The sequence below is a fragment of the Leptonotus elevatus genome, chromosome 6 (genome assembly GCF_054856555.1).
Source record: "Leptonotus elevatus isolate MCC_2025b chromosome 6, RoL_Lele_1.0, whole genome shotgun sequence".
In the NCBI taxonomy this organism is placed as follows: Eukaryota; Metazoa; Chordata; class Actinopteri; order Syngnathiformes; family Syngnathidae; genus Leptonotus; species Leptonotus elevatus.
This window is the reverse complement of record NC_141244.1, coordinates 25,533,601-25,559,184: the sequence shown is the minus strand read 5'-3', so window position 1 is coordinate 25,559,184 and position 25,584 is coordinate 25,533,601. Positions and strand designations below refer to the sequence as shown.

At 41.9% G+C, this 25,584-nt stretch overlaps 4 protein-coding genes across 8 annotated transcripts; 1 reads left to right on the top strand and 3 right to left on the bottom strand.

Annotated features, from left to right (window-relative positions):
* Window positions 1-203: 203 nt before the first annotated feature.
* Window positions 204-4,990, bottom strand: LOC147172956 (cell adhesion molecule CEACAM1-like). Its single transcript, XM_086077909.1, has 5 exons — window positions 4,919-4,990; window positions 4,536-4,847; window positions 1,618-1,896; window positions 1,277-1,546; window positions 204-325 (listed from the first exon to the last, which is right to left on the bottom strand). The coding sequence occupies exons 1-5, from the start codon at window positions 4,959-4,961 to the stop codon at window positions 204-206; spliced, it is 1,026 nt and encodes a 341-aa protein (XP_085934035.1). The 5' UTR covers window positions 4,962-4,990.
* A 2,514-nt stretch (window positions 4,991-7,504) lies between these two features.
* Window positions 7,505-10,016, bottom strand: LOC147172955 (uncharacterized). The gene is made up of 5 exons (XM_086078135.1): window positions 9,804-10,016; window positions 9,053-9,307; window positions 8,058-8,327; window positions 7,692-7,970; window positions 7,505-7,617 (listed from the first exon to the last, which is right to left on the bottom strand). The coding sequence occupies exons 1-5, from the start codon at window positions 9,841-9,843 to the stop codon at window positions 7,535-7,537; spliced, it is 927 nt and encodes a 308-aa protein (XP_085934261.1). The 5' UTR covers window positions 9,844-10,016; the 3' UTR covers window positions 7,505-7,534.
* Window positions 10,017-10,509: 493 nt separating this feature from the next.
* LOC147172953 (cell adhesion molecule CEACAM1-like) lies at window positions 10,510-25,162 on the top strand. Of its 5 annotated transcripts, XM_086078132.1 has the most exons (9): window positions 10,510-10,738; window positions 10,810-10,843; window positions 17,277-17,562; window positions 20,505-20,550; window positions 21,241-21,383; window positions 21,465-21,788; window positions 23,268-23,543; window positions 23,655-23,900; window positions 24,773-25,162. In XM_086078132.1, the coding sequence occupies exons 5-9, from the start codon at window positions 21,332-21,334 to the stop codon at window positions 24,844-24,846; spliced, it is 972 nt and encodes a 323-aa protein (XP_085934258.1). In that variant the 5' UTR covers window positions 10,510-10,738; window positions 10,810-10,843; window positions 17,277-17,562; window positions 20,505-20,550; window positions 21,241-21,331; the 3' UTR covers window positions 24,847-25,162. The 5 variants fall into 5 exon arrangements, with proteins under 5 accessions (XP_085934258.1, XP_085934256.1, XP_085934260.1 ...); XM_086078130.1 differs by having other exon boundaries at window positions 10,510-10,843; XM_086078134.1 differs by having other exon boundaries at window positions 10,510-10,843; window positions 23,268-23,563.
* LOC147172954 (cell adhesion molecule CEACAM5-like) lies at window positions 13,484-19,397 on the bottom strand. Its single transcript, XM_086078129.1, has 10 exons — window positions 19,313-19,397; window positions 18,668-19,006; window positions 17,325-17,603; window positions 16,465-16,731; window positions 16,049-16,321; window positions 15,377-15,634; window positions 15,174-15,282; window positions 15,006-15,052; window positions 14,850-14,908; window positions 13,484-13,726 (listed from the first exon to the last, which is right to left on the bottom strand). The coding sequence occupies exons 1-10, from the start codon at window positions 19,356-19,358 to the stop codon at window positions 13,484-13,486; spliced, it is 1,920 nt and encodes a 639-aa protein (XP_085934255.1). The 5' UTR covers window positions 19,359-19,397.
* Window positions 25,163-25,584: the final 422 nt, after the last annotated feature.

Here is a 25,584-nt window from a genome sequence, read left to right as displayed (position 1 = left end):
TCTCAACCATATTTGGCAGCAAAATGAAAGCAGCCAGAGAGAACACGAATGTAAAATCACTGAACGTTGCAATATCTACTCTATTTTGGGAATGACGGTGTAAATCGAGTCCCTAATGTTGCATCTGATGAGTGTATAGTTGGGCAAAACTTTTATAATAATAATAATGATAATAAATAAATAAAAACAGTACGTTGTTACATTTAGTCATTGGCGATCATGTTGCATCTCTTACCGAGTGCGGGCAGGAGGAATCCAAGCCACGGCGTCATGAGAAGGAGCCACATGTGAAACGTGTGCGGCTTCAACGCTGACGTGTGCGACTCTAGACATGGAGACAAAGAACGCGTCACTAGCATCATGCAGTATAACGGATGCTACTACTACTGCTGATACTCTACTACTACTATTAATATGACGATGCGCTTAGTGCTAACATCACTAATATGACTACTAATAAAGCATCTTACTTACTGCTACTCTACCACGACTGCTGCCAATTTTAGGGATGTAACGATATCGGCAATATTGTGATATCGCGATATTAAAACTGCCACAATATCGTTGTCGTCATGTCACAATATTAAAAGCAGCACATCTGTTAAGAAAAAAAAAGTCTGGTTGATTTCCATTTGTGCAGTTCTAGCACCCTCTGGTGGCTAGTTATTTAGTGCAGTTTAATTTTCACAAGGCATGTTTTGGCCCTTCTATGTTTAAAATCTACGCTAATTGTCAGATGAAAGGGAACGTAATATATTTGTGAACCAAAGTCAATATGTGCCTCAATATTAAGTGTTATTAGAGATCGTAGGTTATTTATATGCGTTGCTGTTAAGTACAAAAGCACAATATTGCGGGGGTTTTTTTGGTATTAGCTCTTCTTTTTTTTTCATCATTTTATGTGGCCCGCAAATCGTGTATCGACTCCAAGTTTCTTGCTAAAATACCCCAAAATTGCTAATTGTCTTCACTTTTTATAATAACATTGTGCAATATTTGTTACCATCCCCTTTTTTTTTTTTTTTTTACTGGATTCTGTTGTGTATGTGATAATATGAGGGCTCATACATTTGTATGGGTTCAAGTCATAGGGATACCATAACTCCGATGTGGTCTGCAACAAAAGTGAGTTTGACGCCCATGATTTAAAATAAGTGCGTCCAACTGTAACATTATGCAGTTACAACAGTTAATTCAGTTATTCTTCTATGTACCACTAGAGGGGGCACACCTAGAACCACATATATAATATGATACTGTATATATGACTACTCACTAGTTATGAGGATGTCTTTGGTGATGTTGCTGCTCCGTTTGGTTTCATTGTTGAATGCCAAGCAAGAATAAGGCCCGCTATGGCCCTGGTTGACGTGAACCAGTGCCAACGAGGGGCCCGTGGCGTTTAGAAAGCGGCCCCCGAAAGCCCAGCGAAGCAGAGCCGGCGGACCGGACTGGGCCGAGCATCGCACCGTCAGGTTGCTGCCGCTCACAAAGGAAGTGGCGGCGTGTTGCTCGTTGACCGTCAGAGCCATGTTGTCTGGGCCGTCTGAGGAGGGAGATGGAACATCTCAAATCGGTTTCCCTTGGGTGCGAATGTGTTTGAACGGTAACGCTCACAGATGACGGTGAAGGAGAACGGGTCGCTGGTGCCGTTGCTGACGGGGTTGAATGCGAAGCACCTGAAGGGTCCGCCGTCGTAGCGGCTCACGGTGAGGATGGCCAGGGTGGAATTTCCGTCGGAGAGCGTGACTCTATGGTGGGCCGTTACCTCCGAGCTGCCGTTGAACCACCGGAAAGATGGCGAGGATCCCGAGGATACGAAGCATGTGAGCAACGCTGGGGATGACTCCAGCAGGTGGCTTTGATTGGCCCCGAGGGTCACGTTGGAAACGGGCTCTGGTACAATACAGACGATATTTATTAACATAATGCTATCTGTGATGAGACAGGCGCATTTGCGCTGGGTGCAAAAACTGGAGCAGCTTCATTTTCGTGCTGGGGCAAGTCTAGTTTGGGAATTTATAGACCGCGCTGCACCATGCAGACCAAGACCTTTAAAAAAAAAAAAAATTACATTTTTTCTAAAAATGAATTTATTGACATTTTGTTAGTATTAGGGGTGTCAAAATTTATTCTGAGTTAATTTAAAGTTCCTAAAGTTACGGAAGCGTATTGCATTCACTTGAGAGAAAAAAATAAAGTTTTTAAGTTTTTCTGAATATTTTTTTTCTGTCCAAACAATATTTAGAAAAACAGGCTGACATTTTTTTCCCGAAAAACAGGAGAATTGTTTTTTTTTTTAACAAGAAAAAAAATTCAAAACAAGAACAAAAAAATTCAAAAAAAATAAATAAATAAATAAAAACAGAAAAATATATATCCCAAAAAAACAGAAAAAAAATATTATAGTATTTTTATTTTTATTTTTTACCTCGTGACTCCAAGTGCAGACTCGCTAATAGCGGAAGCGGACACTTTCCCGCATTCCTTCATATCCAATAAGATGGTCATGTTTACTTATTGGCTTTCAATAAAGGGATGAATGTGTATACTGCATTGTGGTTTGTTCTCTAATCTCTGAGGGAAAACCCCTTTAAAAAAAATATCTGAAAAACAGAAAAATAACTATTTTATAAAACAGGGAAACATTACTCAAAAAACAGAAAAAAATAATTCAGAAAAACAGAACTTTTTTTTAAACAAAAAAAAAATTATAATAATAAAACTGGGAAAAAATATTCAATAAAACAGAAAAAAAACATAGCTCCCCTAAAAAGTTACCCAGAAAAACAGGACTTTTTTTTTTCAAGTGAATGCAATACATATTTTTAATTCTAACTCAATTTTATGAATTATTATGAATTACTGTATCAATGACTAAAAGATGCAGCCACATTTCTATTAGTTTTCCATTTTTCCACTTTTATGTTAACACTTTTATGTTAATATTTTATTGTACATTTTATTGTACATTTAGAACAGATGAAATTTGTGATTAATTGTGAGTTAACTATTGAAGTCATGCGATTAATTACGATTAAAAATTTGAACCGCCTGACACCCCCAGTCAGTATTATAAAAATGTATAAAAACATTGCGTTATATAATACTGTATGTATATTTCATATGACGAAGAAAGAAAAGAAAAAAAACGCAACACATGCTTGAAGCTCATGACGATTATGTTGATGAAGGTGTTTCTCCAAATAGAGCGTAAAACCACAAGACAAGTCAAACAGGAGCTGATGCCATTGCGCGTGGCGACGACAAGTCTCCCGTGAGCGAAAAGGGCAACGCAAGCCAAAACACACACACGCACGCACGCAATTTATAAGCGCATGAATCACATGAAGTTCTTAATATTCTCAATATTGCTTCAGGGGTGGTCTTTTGCTGTTGCTATGTAAAGGTTGACAAGAAAGGTGTGACGTAAGTGCACTTGTTAAATGGTCGGAGCAGAGCTACTGTTGACTCGCACACTTTATTTGAAACATCATGGATCAAATATAAATAATAAATAATAATCCACTGACAATTTTGACAACAAGCTCCTTGTTAGAGAAAAAAGCAGGTTGTGTCTATTTGGAAGCATCGAACAGTTGGACACATGCATTCAAAAGTTGAATTCAGTTCTCAAATCCGGTTGTAAACACTGGACATTTGAATGAAGCGTGAAAACAGGAAGTATTATAAGCTCTGCCTCATTTTTGCCGATGAGAAAGAGATTTTCTAATGTCTCAATCGTCTACCATCCTGCATTTTACACCTACAGAGAGCAATAGCCGTAGGATCGTTTTATAAGATTGTTGATCTTTGGTAATGATGATTGATGCATATTTTGACATGACACTGTTTGTACAGTATTTTTGTCTTATCTATTGCTCTTGCAAATCTTTTTACTAGGGGTGGGAATCTTTGACTGTCTCACGATTCGATTCAGATTTTTGGGTCTGCGATTCAATTCAGAATCGATTTTTGATTCAAAATGGTTTGATTGACAATGATTTTTGCTTCATTTTATAGATGTGCAAAGAATCCGCATAATCTACTCCAGTCTAACTCGCTAATGCTAATTAGCGTGCTACTCGCGGCACTTTTATCACTCAAAAGAACGGCTGTTCATACTAAACGCATACAGAGAAGCATCTTAACATTACTCACCGGCATATGCTCTTCCTACGCTGCAAAAAAACACCTTTTATTGGAATAACTTGATCGTGACTTTTTCCTTCTACTGTTTAATGTGGCTCCGACCTCACAGCGTATCAGATCGCGTGGAACCAGACGGCTCCAATTTTGGGACATTTTAAATCAATTCTGAATCGGACTAAATGAGAATCGCGATTCTTGTGAGAATCAATTTTTTTTGGGGGGGGGGGGGGCACACCCCTACTTTTTACCATCAAAGCAAGTCGGCCGAACGACTGATTGTATGCAGAAAAACTCACAAGTCGGGTCACTTGTAACTCAAAGGCATCTGTAGTTTTGTCAGCTGATCCGCAATCTGTCTCCATGAAAAGCATCAAACATCTCACCCAGAACCGTAACGGAGACGTTGGCCCTCAGCGGCGGCGGATCGCTGCTCCGCACCACGTACACCCCCGAGTCCTCCAGCGTGAGCGACCTGAGGGTGAGCGCGGCCGTGCCGACGTCCACCGTCGCCCTGCCGCTGTGGTTGGGGAAAACCGCCTGCTGGTCCCCGAGCCAGGTGAGGATGAACGTGTCGCCCACGGCCCAACTGCCCCCCATCAGATCGCCCACCGGCCAGAGTGAGAGCGTCAGGTTGTCCCCGACCGCAGCCGGGTTGGACGACGGCAGGACCTGCACGGCGCTAGAAAACAGAAGTCCTGGTGGGGATGAAAAAGAAGTGGAAGAATGCTGAACCTGAACCACTCCACAATTATCACTTCATTGTCACCTTTTATTGAAAGCAGCAGCACGGCAGCCTGTTTTCTCTCCATTTTGAGGCGTCGGACCACCACCTCTTTTCTGCGACCATTATATACGTGGTCTACCCCCCCCCCCCCCCATCTCCTCAAACACGCTGCTTCTTATCTGTAGGTGGCTTCTGTCTTCCATCTTTGTTTGCCATCTTGGGTGAAGTTCTCCACATGACAAATGATGACAAGGGGTATGTTTAGCGAGACTTGGAGGGGGGGGGGTGCAGGGATGCTGTTTATTCAAGGCTAAGGACTTTATTTGATCCGATAGAGTCGTATGCACCTTGTTATTGTTGAAATACTTGCTCGTCACACAGCCACCATATCGATGGATGACGCTTATGTAGGGTATAGATCGGCGGGTCTTGGGCTTGTTGGAGGTACTGAATCCCACCGGTTTCCTATACACATTTACCAAACCCTTTATTGAAAATTTAAATGGGATTTATTTATTTTTCTAATTCAAGTCATAGGTATAGGGTTTATTGTTAAACAAAATGAAGAGGGAGAGTATTATTTTCATTGAATCTGGTTCTTTTCATCTTGAATTGAGAAAGTTTTGCTCGATAGCTAGTTGTGCTGGACTTGGCATTGCAAATCATGCAGTTAGGACGCTGACTGACATCCTTCAACTCCACTCCATATTTACACAGCACTTTAAAAAAAGACAACCGGCACTGCCTTTTTTTTGTTGTTATATATATATATATTTTTTTTTTTATATAGATTGAATGTAAACAGCAGTGGCCCCAGAATTGAACCCTGTGGAACACCACACATTTCTGAATTGTCATGGAACATATGGTGTCCCACAGAGTTCAATTCTGGGGCCACTGCCTTTTATATTCTATCTATCTGTCTATCTATCTGCTCCAGATAGTCAGGATCCCCCCCCCCCCAAAAAAAAAGAGATATTCAGGATTTCAATTAGAAATTATGTCCACCAGTAAACCTGTGTGTTTAAGTTGGAGAAAAAAAAATCGGGTATCTTATTTAAAAAAAAAAAAAAAAAGTTTGGTAATTGCACAAAGGAACCTGGTGGGTTTCAGTACCTCCAACTACGTACTAAACATTCAACAACTCACCAGAAGTATGAAAATGTTTTTGGAACACGCCTAAACTCAAGTGGCAACGCCAGGTGTTTTGATTACGATGTAAAACTAACTTAATTATTGTCTAACATTCATATCTTAAATCCATATAGGACAGGGTGAGATCATCTATAGGCAAATACAGTAAGATATGAGGGGCTTTCTTAGTAATGAGTCAAAACGCACCGGAGGCCTTTGTCTCCCTCATCTGTTTGCTTTCTGTGATTCACACGCCTTTAGTATTTCATAAGTATGTAAAAAAAAAAAAAATGAGTCATTGACATTTCCAGACGTGCGTCACAATAGCTTGCCTTTAGCTGCGAGTAAATCAATAACACGAGCTGGTCATAGGTCGTCATCGAGTCAAACAAAGCGCCGCAATGCTAAATCCACACTCGCCGGCCAACTGGCGCTTTATGGTCAACATGCGACCATCAATCATGTTAATTGTTCACTGAACGTATGCAGTAAAGACGCGGAAGACGCGTTGAAGAAAACAACGTTTTCAATGAGACATATTGTGCAGTTTTTGACCATTTTATAGTTTCCTGGTGTCAAAATAACACGAGTGCTTTTTTTTTTTTTATCTCTCTCAAAATAGCCAAATCGAATTTTACTTTACACACCCTATTTCTTGTCTGTCGATGAAATATAGTTAGCCGGTTTGATGCAAATGAAGCAGCCCACATCTCGTCCATATTGAGCCGGGCCAAGGGTGAGACCAGCTTTTTTTTTACCATGACGACCAATAGGTGGCTTCTACTTGCATCAGCATAGTCCAAAGTTTGGGGAGGGAGGGGGGGGGGGCGGGGTGTGTGTGTGTGAAAATCCGCAAAGACAATACAAGTATTTTCACTCAGGAAGGCAGCACTTGTGTGTATAAATGGTTCTGCTTTTTGTTGCATGTGCATTGTTGGTTGCAGTTTTTGAAGCAATGGATATTAGACAGATAATCAATATTAATTGGCATATATTCTTTATCCTCTTTTAAATATACAACCTCTTACTGAGTCACTTACAGTAGTAGTAGTCGAATAAATATATATTTTTTTTTTCATTTGTGTCTGAATAACTTATACTGCCTCTTGGTGGCCACGGCGGGCATGCCAGAAGAATGTAAATGTCAATTTTTTATTTTTTTTTGACTGGAGCGAATTAAAGACATTTCTATTCATTTCAGTGGGGGGAGATAATTTGAGATACAAGTGTTTTGGGTCATCAGTGTGATTATGGATTGAATTAAATTTGCATCTGAAGGCACCGCTGTGTATTGAGTGCAAATAAAAAGTGATTATGTAAATGAAGCCCACTTCTATCACAGTAGGGTGGAAATGCAGAACAGCACACATTTTTCAGAAATAACCAGAGAACAATAGATTTGACTTGGTAGTTTAATTTCACACTTAATTGGCAAAAAGTCAAGGTTAACCACTTTGATGAAATTATTTGCGAGAATACAGAATAAGTCAACGTCGCAATAGAAAGTCAAGTAACACTGAGTTATTAGTAAATCGTCGATAGCAGAGCCATTCCTAAAACCAAAATAGAAAATCCAGCGAGCTGCAAGGATCCAGATAGAGCGACACCTGCCGAAGAAGATAATTGAATTGATTATGGCGTCAATTGGGCAATATCTGAGCTGTGATCATCCCGCTGTTACCTTTCACTTCCACCATCTTGGTGGCCTTGGCCGAGCGTCCGGCTGCTACGTTTTCCACAACGCAGGTGAGATTTTGAAAAGTTCCCGCCACGGAAGGAATCCACGAGAGCTGGTTTTCATGCACGGAGACGTAGCTTCCCAGGGGGAAGCCGCCCTCGAACGGCCACCTCACGGTGCAGTCCACATTCAGGGCGCACGTCATCAAGCAGGTGAACGTGCTCAGTCGTTGCGCAAACACGTCGTCGGGCCCGCTGATGCTGACGTTCCACTGCGTATCAACTGCAAAGACAATAAAAAACGCCGGCTGACACACACAAAAAAAACGGGTCTCTATAAAGAGCTCTGGTTCCTGATGTACTTACTTACCGCTTAGCAGGTAGCCCAGACTGAAAACCCTCTTCTTGTTCAGGACGGTCTCACAATTGTAGAATCCGGCATCAGATGCTAGCAGCGAGTCGAAATGGAGTGTCGTGTTTAGGAGCAGGTCCATATGATCCCGCCAGATCACCTTCTGTCCGTCTTTGTACCAGACCGCAGAGGTGGGAGGTGGCGCTCCATCAGCGCGGCAGACGAGATCCACGGACCGGTTCAGAGATGGGACCGAACCGGGTGGACTGATTTGTACTGACACTGGATCTGAAAATGTAAAATATTACATCCGTTGCTCGATACAGATGTCTTTTGATCAAATGGTTAGAACACTGTCTTTATGTGGCTTTTTTCTTTATTAGCATAAAGCTAAATGGGCTTGATTTAGGCCATATGTATTTCTTAGATCTGTTTATTTTGAGGCGGCACGGTGGCTGACTGGTTAGCACGTCAGCCTCCCAGTGCAAAGGTTGTGAGATCAAGTCCGGGCTTCGGCCTTCCTGGGTGGAGTTTGCATGTTCTCCCCGTGCTTGCGTGGCTTTTCTCCGGGTACTCCGGTTTCCTCCCACATTCCAAAAACATGCATGGCAGGTGAATTGGACACTCCAAATTGTCCATAGGTGTGATTGTGAGTGTGATTGGTTGTTCGTCTCTGTGTGCCCTGCGATTGGCTGGCAACCAGTTCAGGGTGTACCCCGCCTACTGCCTGAAGCCAGCTGGGATAGGCTCCAGCAACCCCCGCGACCCTTGTGAGGACAAGCGGTACAGAAAATGGATGGATGGATGGATGTTTATTTTGACAGTCAACAACTGTGAGTGACATGAAACCACTCAAATGTTTTTTTTTGTTCGTGAAGAATCATTCAGTATAAGACAAGACTGACATTGTTTTGTTGTAGAAATAAAGTTAGACAGATCGAGGCTCCTCCACACTCCAAGTACTAGCTAGTACTACCACCAGTATTGAAATCGATTTGCTGCACTGTACTTACTTTTAATTTCCAGAATGACCCTCGTGGTGCTGGAGTCTCCCATATTTTTTCGCCCGGTGCACTGCAGCGTCACCGACTGGTGCAGTCCACCTGGCGTCCAGGTGAGCTTGCTCCCATTGAACGTTTGGCCCAGCAAGGACCAGGAGTAGGTGCAGTTAGCCAAGCAGTTGGACGAGCACGTGAATGTGGTGCTGGAACCGGCGGTCACGCTACCAGTCCAAGCAATTTTTAATTTGAAGCCCGATGCCTGTCCACCTGCACGACAGGGATTACAAGATGGAGAGGCCTGTTATACTGGCTCCCTCTAGTGGTTTGTGGTGTGAAGATCACTTAATTAAATGTTCAAACTGTTGTATATATATATATGTTATGGAACTTACGGTGTCTTAATCTTTAGGAACAAAATATTTTTAAAAATTATTATTATTAAAGTATGTATTTGTTAAACACGGTTGAGCTGTATTCAATTAGCATATTTTATAGCTGTATGTATTCAAACATTTATTTAGATACAATTTACCTTATCCCTATGTGATATTAATAATAGCTACATGTTAATTGATTCATCAAGTACGATTGTTTGATGCTCAAACTGGTTACATTAGTTTACAGTAATATTAAAGTTGCTAAGTAATAATAATAACAATAATAATAATGATAAGTTTGACAAATAAGATCGATTAATCATCCAACACTAGGTAACATCAATATACATAATATATGTACATTTATTTTGAAGATTCTCTCTTACCATTCAGTACCAGCATCAAAACAATGTAGATGGCGACCATCTTCTCCCAGCGTGGACTATCTTGTGTTGTGGTTGTGGGGTTCTAACAGAATTAGTCTTTTGTATGACACTTGGCCACGCCTTCATTTTCACAACTAACTATAGTATATTGTGCAAGATGATGTCGACAAAGTGGAAATTTCCTAGAGGTGAGAAGTACCGGGAAACCAAAACCATCCGGGATTTAGCAATAGATAACGAGCACGTTCAGGTCGTTATCCACTAGAGGGCGCTATTTATCCTAAAAGCTTGAAGGCCTAAACACACAAGTTGACAACTAATCATATAATGGGACATTTCACTCCAGCTTTATTTACTTTATAATAAAACACATTATTTCTTGGTTTATCGTTGATTTGCTGTAATTGGATTGTATCTACTTTGCACTTTGTATTTATTGCAACAATTCTACTTTGCACTAAAACACTTTGGAATTTGAATTTCACAACAAATAGCTCCCTGTGTACTTTGGAAGGGCTTGTGTGTAGTTTCGACACATTTTGTGTTTATAAAAGTTACCCATTCACCAAGTGTACCTGAACGCAATTGTTATCAGTTTGCATGGTAAACAAACAAATCCTCCGTACTTTTCCCAAGTGTTTGCGAACGCATCAGAAGAAGTGACGGTGATGAACCAATGGCGCCCCTGGACACAGTCACGTGACGTAGCCGTCAAGCAAATGTCGGAACCCGCCACAATTCGACGGTAAACATGTAGTTTAGTTAGTGTAGTGCACACATTTTAATCAGTATTGTTGATATTATTACGATTCAGCGCATGTTTTGCAAGTGCCGAGTGGGAGAATTGGTGAAGTGAAAAGAGAACGACTTCATTTTCCTCAAACACGCTCAACGGCCGCCATATCTGGACTTCCAACAAGTTAGGACGACGAGGGGTCAGATAACTTGCTTGTATAAAAACAAACTAACAAAAAACCCACCCAGTGATGTAGAATATTTTCGGCAGAGTCATGACTTTGGAATGTGGAAACTTCCAACAGGTAGGTACAGTACCTGTCTGCTTGCAATGGTAGAATTTTTTTAAAATGGCCCGCGGGCCAAATCTGGCCCATCACATCATATTTATGTGGCATATGAAAACAAATCCTGTCCATCAACTTCCACGATTCTTGCTAAAATCCACCCAAATTATATGTCATAAATAAAAATACAAATCTTCAGACAATAATAGTTTTGTTACCAAACCCATTTTTAGAGTAATTTGAACAATTATTGTCTTTTAAAAAGAGTTACCCATCAATTTGTTGTGGTATAATGTCAATTAAACTTATGGTTTTTAAATCATAACGGCCCTCTGAGGAACACCGTCACTTTATTGTGGCCTACGACAAAAAAATTCATACCCCTTCTTTTTGATAGGGATTTGATAGAAAAATCAAATTTTAGGAACAAAAAAAGGCTATTTTTATTTATTTATCGCAATCAAATCAGGTCACATTGCCTAATAAAAAAATAAAAACAATGAATTTCCCAGCTAATTTTGTCAATTTATCAAAACTAAATTTCTGGGGATGCAAATGTCACGCACCACTTTGGTGGATTGACACAAATTGTTTAAATTGTTTTCTACAGAAAGAATACAGTAGGTGAGTTAGCAAAGTGTAAATGGATGAATGCAATTTTTAGTAAGAGCCCTAAAACTTGATAATGTTTTATCCACCAATGTGAAACCGTGTCGTGTGCTCACAACCACCATAAATCTAATGTATAAACACACACCACAAATGACAAGAATAGCAACATTTGCATAATAAACAGTGGTCATTGATGGTGTCGCGGTTTGTTCGCCTCACGTGTGTGAGGGCCACGTGACGGTGTGAATGTAAATGGTTGTCTTTCTCCATGCATGTGCCCTGTGAATGACTACTGTCGATGGATAAAAGTCAGCTTTTGTCCATACATTTCCATTCCCATGTAATATTTAAATTTTGTATTTGTCGGCTTCTCATTGGATGATCTTTAACAGGTATCTGCTCAGCTTGGATAGCACGCGCAATATCTGAAGGTCATAAATAGGCGAGTTCCTGGCTCGATAATATTTACAACCTTTAAACAATGTGAAGATTAAAAAAAAAAAAAAGAAGAAGTATGGACACAACCCACAAGAAGAAGTGTTTAATTTGCCCCTTTGAGAGACATCGCATTCACATGACTTTTAGTCCACTTTACACTTTTTGAAAAATCTTTAAAACAATATTTAAACGAGCTACATTCACTTTGGTCGGATGAATACATTCATTCACATTAGGATGCTAGGGATATATTATATTGTTCACCAAGAAGTGAACTGAACAGCTCCACTTTACATTTACAGTACTTAAAAAGCATATTTTGGAAATTTGACATTTCTTGGCGAGTGAGCCATTTTGACTATCTGTGACGTAAAATGGCTTTCACACAGAGTGTCTCTGGCGTAATAAGCAGCAAGGCTCAGTGAGGATCAGCTATTTTTATGTGCCAACCAGAATTTGGTCATCACATGGAGGCACAATCTACACTACAAAGATAAGCAGAACTGCAGCGTTAGCACAGATTAGCGTTAGCTTACAGCCTCATCAACGTTGGCATCTGAGAACTACCACATACTTGAATGTTTGGCCAAAAGTGGAGGCAAGGTATCTGTATTTTGACTTGCAGCCGCTATACTAAGTATAATTCAGCGGCATGGTGATGAAGTGCTGCCTCCACAAGTGAAAAATAAATAAATCCTTCCATCTTTATGGAGGCTTTTTTTTTTCCTTTTCTTCACACCATAGGCTAGAAGTAGTCCCTTGCATCATCACAACCACCTAATTCTGACCGTGGGTCATCATGGTAACGAATGTCGTATTCGGCATTGGCCCAGTAGTTGAAGGGGGCGGACTGAGTGTTGCAAAATAGAAAAACAAACACAGTTAATACTTCGATGATAGCAGAATTGAGGTCAACTGGAGTGCACTGAAAGGAAAAAATAGTTCAAATGTGTGCATGTGGGAAATTTGTTAAACGGTTAATTTTGATAATAACATAACAATGCATGCTGCTTTTCAAGCAATATAATTTTTTTTCATAAAATGAAAAAACATTCTTATTGCATTATTTTTAATTAAATAACTGTTATTTAATGACATAAATACATTTATGTTAAATATGCAGTATATGTAAAACAATTTATTTTTTGCACATTATTATTTATAGTAAATTTAATTACAATTAACCAATTGTTCAAAAAATAAATACATGTTAGATGTCTTTAATAAATTGCACTATTCCATGATTTCTAATAAACCAGTTAACTGATGATTTAATGAGAAATGAATAACAAAAAAAAAAATCAAATTTCGGATTATTGAGTAAATGAGATTGGATTTATTTGTGTAATGTTTTATTTTGTGGATCTGATCAATGATGTCATTGATCGATTGGTTATGACAACTGATCAGTGATTTTGCAAAAAATGCAAAGAATTTGCAATCCAGTCCAGCCGATCAGATCTGTGTACAGCCGCAATCTAGTCATGCAAACGTTGTGCATTTGCAACCCTCAGTCATCAAATGAATGATTAACGCGCGCGCAAATTGACTACGCAAACAACAAGCCTTCATTAGCGCGCCATTAAGGAAGTGTGACCACATGTGACGTCAAACTGTGGACTGGTCTGCACTTCGACGAAACGACTCGTTGCTGTGAACCTGAGGGCGGAATTTGCCTTCGTTGGCTGCTAACGGGACTCGCCTCTTCATGCGCCGTATGTGCGCGTCGTAGGAAGGAGGTCCGTTGTTCACTCGGACCTCGGCATATTCTGTCTGGCTGTCCTCGAGCTCCGGCCGGACTCTCGCGCCGTCCTTTGGGTGGAGATCACTCAGGTCTGCATAGTTCAACTCCTGGTTGAAAGATGCAAAGGATAACTTAACTATGAGTACCGCTTCTCTAACTAGACAAAAACAGATAGATAAGGCATTCTTCCTCTCACAATAAAACTGTTAGCCAAGTATCTCCTTCCTGGTTCAAAGTCCAAAGAAATACAAACGTGATCCCAGACTCAGTCATCAAAGTAAATTGATGAATTCAGTGGCACCCTCATTCCGCAAAATCGCCACATCAGACTCGCAACGGGTCGTCGTTCCGGGCCAAGACAACAATGGGTTTAACCAAACAGGTTTGGATTGGAATGAAACTTGGTGTATTTGTTGATAGTCATGGCACAACACTAAATCTCAAATTGTAGATCAATTGGAGCAGGGATTTGAGAGCTACGCTTTATGGCGAATGGCGACAAACGGCTTACACGGTCAAAATCAAAAGTTTTGATGGTGGCAACATTATCGATGTCCTTACAATCATTCCCTTTAAACACGAATGTCACAGCTCTGCTTCTACATATGAAGGAAGGGTTTTTCCTGATTGATATTGGCAGTAAAAAAATTGACTAATGAATTTAGAGGTGAAGTATGTACAGCGCTGTTCTTAAGTATATTTTTGGGCTTTTTTGCCTTTAATCGACAGGACAGCTGAAGAGTTGATCATTCAGAAGTCTTAAGTAGCATAAAGTCTTGTAGCAATAACTCCGTTTTAATGAGTCAATTTTTTTCTCCCCCCAGTAACTCTTTTTTTTTAGTTGTACTGATGAACCAGGAGGAACTGGCAGTGCAGTTTCTTGCTTAAGGACACGTTGACATGGTCGCAAGAGTTGAGCGTGGAACCCGCAACCAGGGCAATGTTAAAGCACTTTGAGTGCACCTCAAAGTTTGAAAGAGCCACACAAGAGAAAGTACAGTTGAGTAATGATAACGTAAAACAAACTTCTGTTGTCAAACCACACAAAAAAACGTAATTGAAATGACTTCAATGAGCACAATCGGTTTCCTCAAACCATTTGTGTTTTTACAATTTTACAGTCATGGGGTTTTACAGTGATCGGGTTCCTCAGTTGGCAGACGCACTTCCTGATTCTTGGAGGATCTCTAAATGTTTGTCTGTCGGTTCGGACTAACTGAATTTTTGTACCTGATCTTTTATTTCTGCTGTGTTGTCGTGGCCTTTTTCTCCTGCAAAAAAAAAAATCCAATCCAGGAAACATGACTCAATCAAACAACATCATGTTCAGTCGAGTGGGATTAAGTACAAAAAGTTTCAGTCCAATCGTTGTCATGTGACACTTACCCGTCTTGTCGGAGTTGTTTCTGTCGGAGCGATTCTTTGGCTTGTTCCTGTGTTGCGAGATTGTAACGTTGGCATGATGTTGCATTCAGTTATGCTCTTTTGTCAAAGAATGTTTATTCCGTCTGACATTTTCGGCTCAGACATTGTCGGGAATTCTAGTATACTTACCGTTTCCGATAAAAGGCATATCCGCCACCGGCAGCTGCTGCACAGACGATTAAACATGCCACCACGATGGCAGCAATGCAACCAGCTGGACACGGATCAACTGGTTCATCTGTCAATGTATACAACCAGAAATCTCTCTTCCCGTATGGTGTGATGATGCACGTTCCCAAATGCCTGTTTTAAGAATCAGTGCTTCTACTTGCCTGTCACAGCCAACTTATGTACTGCGGACACGCTTTCCCCAGTAATACGGTTCATCGCGCTACAGACGTAGCTCCCGCTGTCTGAAAAGTTGACGTCGTCTTTGACGAACGTTGAAGAATTATGCAGCGCTTCTGTGTGGTTCAGTAGCGTCCACGTGTACGTGGCGGATGGGACGGACGCGGCGGAGCAGGTTAACGTCAAAGTCCGCCTCACGATTATTTGGCCCGGTCCCGCGATTTGGGCAGGGTCCGGCCCATCTGCAAGACAGAGCAATGGTCAAAGTTGTAGAAGTTTGTAAAGTCATACAATCTGTCCTGGAGAGCGTTTGGTACCGATTTGAATCGAAAAAAATCCATTTTGATTTCACAAACCAAACAGAATGATTGCATTTTAAAAATCATTTCACCTCATGTATCAACTATTGACTTTTTTGAGAGGCGCACCAGATATAAGTTGGTGTAAACTGGTTTGACGTCACTGATGATTTGTTGTTTTCTTTGAAATGAATTGGATAGATAGGTCGGGGTTTGGAGAGCTTTTACATGTTACGCAAACACTGACAGCAATTCTGTACATAATCAACAGTCAAACACAGATCTCAATTGTGTTACTGTGCGAGTTGCACTGAAGTGCTTCTCTGTTCCGACATGAGCAGAATTTCAATCACTTACAATTAACAAGCACGTTGACGGTTCCTTCTTCCTGGTTGATGGGGTTGATAACCCGACAGGAATACGGACCGCTGTCCGATCTCGCGGCGGCGCGGAAGGACAGAGTTCTGTTTTTGTCGTGGAGCGTCACACGCTCGTCCGGGACGAGCGCCGAGCCGCCCTTCGTCCACTGTCTAAAGAAGACCGACCCGGTGGCGGCGCAGGTAATATCCAACGGCATCCCCTCAATTGGATGACCCATTGATGGCGTGACTGAGGTGCCGGAGATTTTCTCTGTTGAACACAGAATTGAGATGGAAATTGTATTTCTTAAACTAAAACTAGAAACAGTCATTTCTGATTTGTGTTTTCTGAACGATTAATAAGAATGCAAATTGAAGATGAACTGGCATAAAATAGAGAGTAATTGTCCTTACTTAGCACTTTAATCGGCAATTGCTGCGATTCTTTATATCTCCGAGTCTTTTCGTTAAAGGACTGGCAGTTGTAGTTTCCACTTTCACTCTGCTGAATGTTTATAAGCGAGAGTTGTGATTCCGAAATGCTTAGGTCCTTCCCGTCCACAAACCAGTTAAACATGGCCGCCGGTCTGGAGTCGGCCGAGCAGGAAAGGACGACATTTGACCCTTCTGCGATGTATTCTTGCAGCGGCGAAACATCAAGATGTGTATCGTCCGGGCCGTCTGAAAAGTGTGGTGCGTAGATGACATATTTGGAAACAGCCACAAGATATCTTTGGAACTACGTAATGTTATATATTCACTGACCACAACATTTGGCACACCTGCACAATCTAGTAAAGCGCGAGGTACAAGCGTACCGATTTCTAGGATTTAACACATTTTTAAAATGACTGAAACCCGACACGGCGAAGGAAAAAAAATCCGGACGTATATTGTATGGTGTCCTTGAAATAGAAGAAGCTAGGCTAACTGTTAGCTTGTGTGATAACTTAACTCACTCATTCCCAGGGACGTTATTTTTATGTCTTTTAACAATCCAGACATTCAATCCCATTCTTCTTTGATGTTTGTTTTTTTCACGTGAGAGGATAAATGTTCAATGTTTTGAGTTTTTGGTGTGTGTCTTTTGTGATCGCGACTTTAAAATGAACCTTAATTGTGAGAAGTGTAAGGTCTAGGTTATTTTTAAGATTGTTAAAATGTTACTTCTATTAATATTTACATTACTGATGTATTTTCTATCGGATCTCTTTTTGGTTGTACAGGTGGATCAAATGTTTTGGTGGGCGGGATGTTTCCAGAGTGGCCCTCACAGTTGACGGAAAGGGACACCGGCTCGCTGGCGTCTTCACTGACAAGATTGGACACGCGACATGTGAACGAGCTCTGGTCGTAGCGGGTGACGGGGGCGACGGTGAGCGTAGCGCCTTCGTCGCTGAGCTGAACTCTGTCGCTGGCTGAGATCTCGCCGCTGCCGTTCATCCAATGGAAGGAGAGGGACGATCCCGATGAAGTGCAGGACAGACGGACAGTGCTGTTGAACTCCACCAGGTCCGTGCTGTTGGCCATTACATTTACATTGGAGACTGGAACTGTGGGTGAAAAAATCATGCTGGTGGTAGTTATGGGCGACGGTATGTTTTACGATAACATTAGCATGCAACGTTTACCAAAACTCAGGCCAAGGAAGAACCCATTTTGGTGCAAATTCAGGACAGTATGATTGAAAACTTTTATAATTACCCATAGAAATGGCGCAAAGCACTACCCTAAATGAAGGTCCTCCCCACACTTCAACATATTTCCTGGCACCAACAGGGCACCAAAGCCATACCTTTATATAATGATACCCGGAAGTGCTTTTAATTTGAATCCTACTTAGTGGACCGACACTAACTTTTCAATCACAACAGGCTTTGCCAGCATGCTTTGTCGCTTCTTAAAAATGACACCTGTCCGTCCGACAATGACAGACGCCTGTTTTGTTGGTGAATAACGAACGAGGGGAAAAATTGACAGTTTAAGCATTGAGGGATGTGTTTTTTGTCCGTTAACATAATTGTCAATAACTGGGTCGGTATCGAGTGACGGACTCCCATTTCTTTGAAGACTTCAGTTTGGTTCACGTTTGACGCTCCTCCAGACCTAAGATGATAACAATGATGTCGTGACGGGCCGATGAAATTTATTGACGGTCCTAAAATAGCGGCTGTAATTTAGCGAAGCAGAAGCGTATTTAAAGAAACGATGAAGTATTGCCGATTACAGTTTGGTTTGGCCTTGAAACAATGACGGTTTGACGATGACGGAAGGGGTGTCCTGGCTGTTTGACGAAGGTGGACCGCCAAAAATTCATTGACGTGCCTACCTTTAACCCTATACAGTATTTGCTGATTTCAAAAATGCTTCTACGGGCTTCAGTAGCAGCCCTGAGCACCGTAGATAGCAGCCTGGCCCCCCCCCAGGAAATTGTCAGAATTATCCAGATTACTCACTCAAGGCCTCTGGTCTAATGAGGACAAGCTCTATAAAGAGTGGATGGATTATTTCAGCCCGGACAAGGAATTCTCTCATGAATAACCCAATAATCAAATTACAGTACCGTCAACGTATTCTGCTCATCATCTCACATTCGACAGGAGAAACATCTGCTCACCAAGCGTCTGCAGTGCGGTAGAGCCAGTGAATGTTTCGCCGTGAAATGTTACGATGGAAAGTCTGTATTCTCCGCTATCGTTGAGCGCCAGCTTGCTGAGCTCCAGAGACCCAGACCGTACGAAGAAAGTAATCCTGCCGTCGTACGCCGGCGGAGTGTTGTTTAGAGAAGGCGTGGCCGTTATGACGGGTATTTCGACGTCGCTGCCGGTGACAAATATCCAGGACAATGTCAGGAACGGCGTCGCCGTGAGATCCACTGTCGTGGCGAACCTCACCGAGCCTCCCACGGTTGCGATCAGAGGCCCGTCAGGCAACACGCCGGATCCCGCAGTCAAACCTGTCGGACAAGAGCCAGTGATACAAAATATCTGTTGAAACTTCAAATCATTGTTAAATAAATCAATATTTGTCCAGGCCCTGTCATTAAGTTTATGGCCAGGATTAGTTTTTGTTGCACTTTGACAGGCTTGCTCAATCTACAAAAGAAACATTTCCCAAATACAACTGAGTGTTTTTGAGACGACAGTACTTATATTGTCATTACATTCAAAAAACATGCTGTTCACACATATCACCATTATTAGTTTACACTCGCCATTTTTAGGTCAACCAGATCAGTACTCGAATATTGGGCAAGCCTTACCTGTAAAAGCCACGGAGACGAAACAAAACAGCACTAGCGTGTCCATTTAATCTTGCTGCAGTTTGCACAGCAGAGAACGTCGCATCGACCGGGCTTCAAGTGCCACCAATAAATGTGCTCATTCGGCAGCTGGAATTGTACGTGTCCAAGTAGAGGCAGAAGCCTACCTAACCTGCACATTGGGCCACAGTCCATCAGCATCGGGACCAAGAGAGTAACGCGGAAGCTGCGGGGGTCACACCTGCAGCCGCAATCGTGGCATAGCGTCGCCCTCTAGTGTTTGCTCTGCAAGTCGATACGAGGGTATGATTACATGTACTGTATATGTTTTGTGTATTGCTGCAGGCCTGTTGTAAAGCCAAAAAGCAGAATTAGTTTGAAGTTTTATGTGATTGCAATCCACACTAAGTCACATTATTAGAATTTCTAAACAATTTTCCCCATGAAAATAATAGAAATAGAAATAATTTACAACCGTCACCATATCAAAAACTTTTACTCACCGTTTCATCCTAACATCCAACATCGTAACCCTACATAGTGAAAATCAGTTAACAATCTAGAGGCTCAGCATAGTATACATTATATCGACATCTACACCAAATGCGATAGAATTTGCCACTTAACGCATTGGACTATATAGCCATAGCAGGAAATGCAAAAACAAAATCACAGTCTCCAAACTCCATTGTTTTACGAGACAGAAGGATGCCAAGTTGAAGTTCGTTGAATCCTAAGGAATTTCTACTTGAATTATCATAAGGTATAATACAAGATTTATTGGTAATTAAAATGGTACAACCTTTCAAGGGGTTCAAGTGACTGAGGAAATATACTGTAATAGCAGTTTTTTATTATTTTATTTTCATTCTTCACTGTCACATTAGGTCTGAGCAGAAAATAGAGTTGCATTGAAAAAAGCTTGCTGTGTGTGGGCTGGTGGCAGCGACGCACACTTTGTAATACCAACTCACGGCCATCTGAAATCCAACAGGATGAAACAATACTTTTGGATCATATTCTCGATCTATCTAAGCTACGCACCAAATAAACGCTATGTTTGATTGAATATTGATACGAAGCCTGGTTTTGGAACTCGATGATTAAAAAGTGGATTTTGGTGATAAGAGTATTACACAAAAAATTGTATCCAAAATATTTTAGTCAACTTTCAACCTACCACCACCTACAGGACTGGAAGAGGAACAGCACACCCGGCACGATTAATCCAGAAAGATGTAAGTAATCTTGGTAGTTTGTCTTGCTTCATATTATGAATTAGAAGAATATGATTTTGAAGGAGACATATTAAGATGGAAATTTAAATGGTACGATTTTAGAGTATTCTACATTGAGGTTCAGTTATATTGTATTTTGCCCTAATATTGTAATAGCGAAGGACCCCCAATTCTGAATTGCTTATTATTATTATTTTTTAGGAAAGTAGGGATCATTCCAATGGTTCTTCAACATTTATTTTTTATTTTTTATTTTTTATTTTTTATTTTTTATTTTTTATTTTTTATTTTTTATTTTTTATTTTTTATTTTTTATTTTTTATTTTTTTCTTAAGAGCTCAGTATTGTTCATTCGGAAATGTCATCATCATTGCTCTTTTATTATTATTATTATTATTATTTTTTTTTTTTTGCGTGCGTGTATTTGTTAGCTCACCAGAAAACCTATTAGAAAAAATCTCATACCGTTCACCTAAACCGAACACCAGGAGACCCGAGGGGACCAAAGAAAACCAAGGAAGGTGAAATCTACAACATTTAATAACAATGACAATAATGTATATTGTAGTCAGATGCCGGGCTACTTTATTGATCATACTGTTGCTTATGTAACTTTGATGGCGTTAATGGAGGTAATAATTAAACCTGCTGAGTATTGAACTTGTTGATATCACGTCTTCTTTATCGCAGATAATCTCCAAGGCACTTGTTCCATTGCTGCTCAAACAGAGCAGACACGAGTTATACAATAATAGAAGAGGAGCAGAAAGAATAACACGCGATGGTGTATAATATTTTTTGCCGGGCTGCCGTCTTTGTGCTGCTGTTTTCAGGTATAAACAACGCCGGTTTCAGAGGGTCAAACATGCTGTGATGTGTCGGGTATGGTAACCGCGCTGCTATTTTTTTTGCAGGCGTTTGCCACGGAGCTGGGATCATCCCGGTCGACTCGCTCCGCGGGACACCTGGACAGAGCGCGACCTTTGCCACGTCCCTGACGCCAACGTCCGAACCCTTTGTGGCGCTGGCTTGGAGCGTCAACACGACCATCAATGTGGTTACTTCGACCAACGTGGATAAGGTGGGAGAAGACTACAAGGGCAGGATCAGCCTGGATAAACGCACGGGTTCGCTGGTGCTCAGAAACCTGACGGAGGACGACAGCGGAGAATATGAGTTAATCATCATCCCGCGCGCCGACCCGCCGATTCAAGGATTTCTTAAATTGGATGTGCAAAGTGAGTAGGATGAGCTGACATGATAAATGTGATACATTTGACTCGACGTCCCATTGGAAATATCAATTCAGTTGCGTTTTAGAATAATGTTTTAAATCAAATGGGAGCATTTCATTCCGTTCCGTTCCGTTCCGTCTTCAATTCCGCTTATCCGGGGTCGGGTCGCGGGGGCAGCAGCTTTAGCAGGGAAGCCCAGACTTCCCTCTCCCCAGCCACTTCAGCCAGCTCCTGCGACGGGATCCCAAGGCGTTCCCAAGCCAGCCGTGAGACGTAGTCCCTCCAGCGTGTCCTGGGTCGTCCCCGGGGCCTCCTGCCGGTAGGACATGCCCGGAACACCTCCCCAGGGAGGCGCCCAGGAGGCATCCCAACCAGATGCCCCAGCCACCTCAACTGGTGACCGTTCCGTTCCGTCTTCAATTCCGCTTATCCGGGGTCGGGTCGCGGGGGCAGCAGCTTTAGCAGGGAAGCCCAGACTTCCCTCTCCCTAGCCACTTCAGCCAGCTCCTCCGATGGGATCCCAAGGCGTTCCCAAGCCAGCCGTGAGACGTGGTCCCTCCAGCGTGTCCTGGGTCGTCCCCGGGGCCTCCTGCCGGTAGGACATGCCCGGAACACCTCCCCAGGGAGGCGCCCAGGAGGCATCCCAACCAGATGCCCCAGCCACCTCAACTGGTTCCTCTTAACTTAATTGATTTCATTCAATCTTTTTGAAATCCTCTTTTCGATTGCAGCGTTGTATTAAGGAGGGTAACATTGCCTGGACACGTTATTTTTTCTTGGAAACAAGATTATTCGACAATTGATTCCATATAAGGGAATTCTTAACAATCAGTTCATTCCATTCGCTGTAATTACCTCCAGCAAGCAGAAAATGACGCGAGCCAATTACAAGTTGATTGCACATGGGCCAAGAAAGACGCAACTAGATTTTGGTGCAATTGTGCAATTTTTTTCCACATTTATTTTTTTTCCACCCCCAATTTTTGTCTTGCTGAAATTAGCCTGTTTTGAGGGGGCAATGCCAGTGAGCTACTGTTCACCGGATGCTTCTGGGCCAGTGGCAAGTAGGGATTCTCGCACCATGACGAACAATGGGTGGCTGAATGTTGACTTCCGGGTCTAAAAAGAAAAAGAAAAAGCAAGTGCAAACAAAGAAAGCGTAGGCCGTATTTTCACTCATGGAGGCAGCACTTCTTTTGACGCTAATCTGCTCATCCATCAAAACTCAGTGCAGTTCTGCTTACCTTTTGGCTATGACGTGATCGATTTTCAGTCAGTGTAGTCACTTTGGAAAGGGTGAATCAAGAAATATAAATGTTTTTCATGTGACAATGTCACAATTCAATAGCCAGCAAAACAAAAAATATGTACTTGTTGGATCTTCAAACAGTCATCGGACGAAACTGTTTGTCTAAAAGCAATTTATAAGTCCATTTTCCATTACATGGCCCCTATCGTTGTTTCCTTCCTTTTCATTCTCAGGTGTGGTGTCCGTCGCTGCTATGGCCTGTCCCACAGAAAACTTGATAGAAGGTCAAAGCTCGCTCAACTTGACCTGCGACGCCGACGGTACAGCGACCAGCAGAGTGTGGACGAGAAAAGGCAAACCGCTGCTCCCCGGTGGCCGGTTCGACTTCCACGACGACGGCCGAGTGCTGTCCATCAGTCCCGTGCACAGGCAGGACACTGGAGTGTTTCTGTGTAACGTCAGCAACGCCGTCAGCTTTGCGACAGCCAAATGCAAGCTGAAAGTCTTCTGTGAGCGCATCTTGGATTACGTAATCACGTCATATCACCGAAAGCTTTTGTTTCTCAATCTTAATCATTTCAGAGCAATAGACTGACCTCCTCTCCGTCCTTTCTGTTTAGACGGGCCTGACGAGCCGTTTATCGACCAGGATCCGGTTGGCGCAGAACTCGAGGACAGCGTCACGCTGCTCTGCTCGGCCGACTCGGTGCCAAAGGCCAAGTTCACCTGGAAGTTCAAGCGCACGGTCACGACCGGCCCCCAGTACTACATCGAGGAGATGCAAAAGCGCCACCTGGGGCCGTACGACTGCACGGCGCACAACGAAATCACCGGGTTGGAAGTCTCAACGGTGCACATGTTGCAGGGTACTTGAGCGCTTTTTCTCACTGCATAAGTCACCTTTCACTAAGAACCGCCGCCCCTTAGTTAGAGTTGTTAAGTTCCACAAAAAAAAAAATAAGAGTCTGAACCAACATGGTGCTTCCGGTGTCTGCACTCCTACTGAAATATGATCCAATCTTTTTTGGGTACGAAAGTCACTCGCATACGCTGATGCAGTCGTAATGGCAGAATAATAATAATAATATCAATATTTGTATGAAAAACATTGGTTCTTCCATCCATTAATTCTGAGTTAGGATGTTAGGATCCAGCATTACATCCAACCAGCTATCATCTATCTGTCCCTCCATCCATCCATCCGTCCATCCATCCATCCATCCATCCATCCATCCTTCCATCCATCCTTCCATCCTTCCATCCATCCATCCTTCCATCCATCCTTCCATTCATCCATCCTTCCATCCATCCTTCCATCCATCCTTCCATCCATCCATCCTTCCATCCATCCATCCTTCCATCCATCCATCCTTCCATCCTTCCATCCATCCATCCTTCCATCCATCCATCCTTCCATCCATCCATCCATCCATCCTTCCATCCATCCATCCTTCCATCCTTCCATCCATCCATCCATCCATCCATCCATCCGTCCATCCTTCCATCCATCCTTCCATCCATCCATCCATCCATCCATCCTTCCATCCATCCTTCCATCCATCTATCATTGAACCACAATTTCCTTTCAAAAGAGCAAAACAAATATTAAGAAGGTCTTCTTCCAATTGTGAGTAGCCAGCTTGCCTTCTTTGGGGCGTGGCTTAGCGAAAGATGATTAAGCTCAAGTTAGTAATGTGTGCAAATGAAAACTGAGTAATGTGTTTCTCTCCCGATGCAGACTCCTGCGTTGCCCCCAGAATGTCGGTGGTGGCTTGCATTGTCTTGACGTCACTGGGACTCATGTTGATCTAAAAGACTGCCGCACTTTATTGGGATGTGTTCATAAAGCATATCATGCACCCTTGCTCCTCCTCCAATGTTATACACCCATTAGCTTAAGTGCTTTTAATAAAAAAAGTAACATCAGGAGTTGTGACATTCTGCGTAATGTTTAATGACTTAAAGCTTTTAATAGCACATCATTTTACCAGCCGTTAATGCTAATGTGCGCATGTGTGACTTGTTCATATTATTCACTCACGTTAATAAACACATCGAATCTCAACCTCATTTGACCTTTTCGCCATCTTCACTTTTGTTGTTTTATTATCCACCGTCAAGCCACAGTGTAAATGATACAGCGATCACAATTCTGATTGATTTCTGATAACGCCTTATCGGGATGTTCACGTTCAATAAACATTTATCTAAAGTCACGGAATGTATCAAGGTTTGTTGTGCTCGTGTTAATCACTAAGCACTAATTCAGCACATGATCTTCACGCCTCCACCTTTCCAGCATAAATAATTAACGACTTTTAAATGGCACTGGCAGTGAAATATGAAAACTTTGTACCGTTTAATATGCACGGCAAAAATAAAAATTTTCTTGCCTGCTTGTTGCAGACAATTTTATTTTTTGGTAAAATTATTGGTAAAATCTCAATAAATCATAATAAAGTGAAAAACTGAATTTAATGGTAAAATTCAAAAAGTGATATGCATACATGATGTAGATTCACTACATACAGAAAGTGAAAAATATATCAA

Coding starts and splice junctions, on each gene's coding strand:
- LOC147172955 (XM_086078135.1), bottom strand. CDS start 9,843: ATGGTCGCCATCTACATTGTTTTGATGCTGGTACTGAATG. Junction 8,328..9,052: donor GGTCATTCTGGAAATTAAAA/GTAAGTACAGTG, acceptor TTACATTTTCAG/ATCCAGTGTCAGTACAAATC. Junction 7,618..7,691: donor CAAGATGGTGGAAGTGAAAG/GTAACAGCGGGA, acceptor CTTCTTCGGCAG/GTGTCGCTCTATCTGGATCC.
- LOC147172956 (XM_086077909.1), bottom strand. CDS start 4,961: ATGGAGAGAAAACAGGCTGCCGTGCTGCTGCTTTCAATAAAAG. Junction 4,848..4,918: donor GCTGCTGCTTTCAATAAAAG/GTGACAATGAAG, acceptor CATCCCCACCAG/GACTTCTGTTTTCTAGCGCC. Junction 326..1,276: donor CAAAGACATCCTCATAACTA/GTGAGTAGTCAT, acceptor CTCCATGTCTAG/AGTCGCACACGTCAGCGTTG.
- LOC147172953 (XM_086078132.1), top strand. CDS start 21,332: ATGGTGTATAATATTTTTTGCCGGGCTGCCGTCTTTGTGCTGCTGTTT. Junction 21,789..23,267: donor TCTTAAATTGGATGTGCAAA/GTGAGTAGGATG, acceptor TTTCATTCTCAG/GTGTGGTGTCCGTCGCTGCT. Junction 23,544..23,654: donor ATGCAAGCTGAAAGTCTTCT/GTGAGCGCATCT, acceptor CTTTCTGTTTAG/ACGGGCCTGACGAGCCGTTT.
- LOC147172954 (XM_086078129.1), bottom strand. CDS start 19,358: ATGGACACGCTAGTGCTGTTTTGTTTCGTCTCCGTGGCTTTTACAG. Junction 16,732..17,324: donor GGTGTCCCTTTCCGTCAACT/GTGAGGGCCACT, acceptor CACACTTTTCAG/ACGGCCCGGACGATACACAT. Junction 13,727..14,849: donor CAGCAGAAATAAAAGATCAG/GTACAAAAATTC, acceptor TCTTTCAACCAG/GAGTTGAACTATGCAGACCT.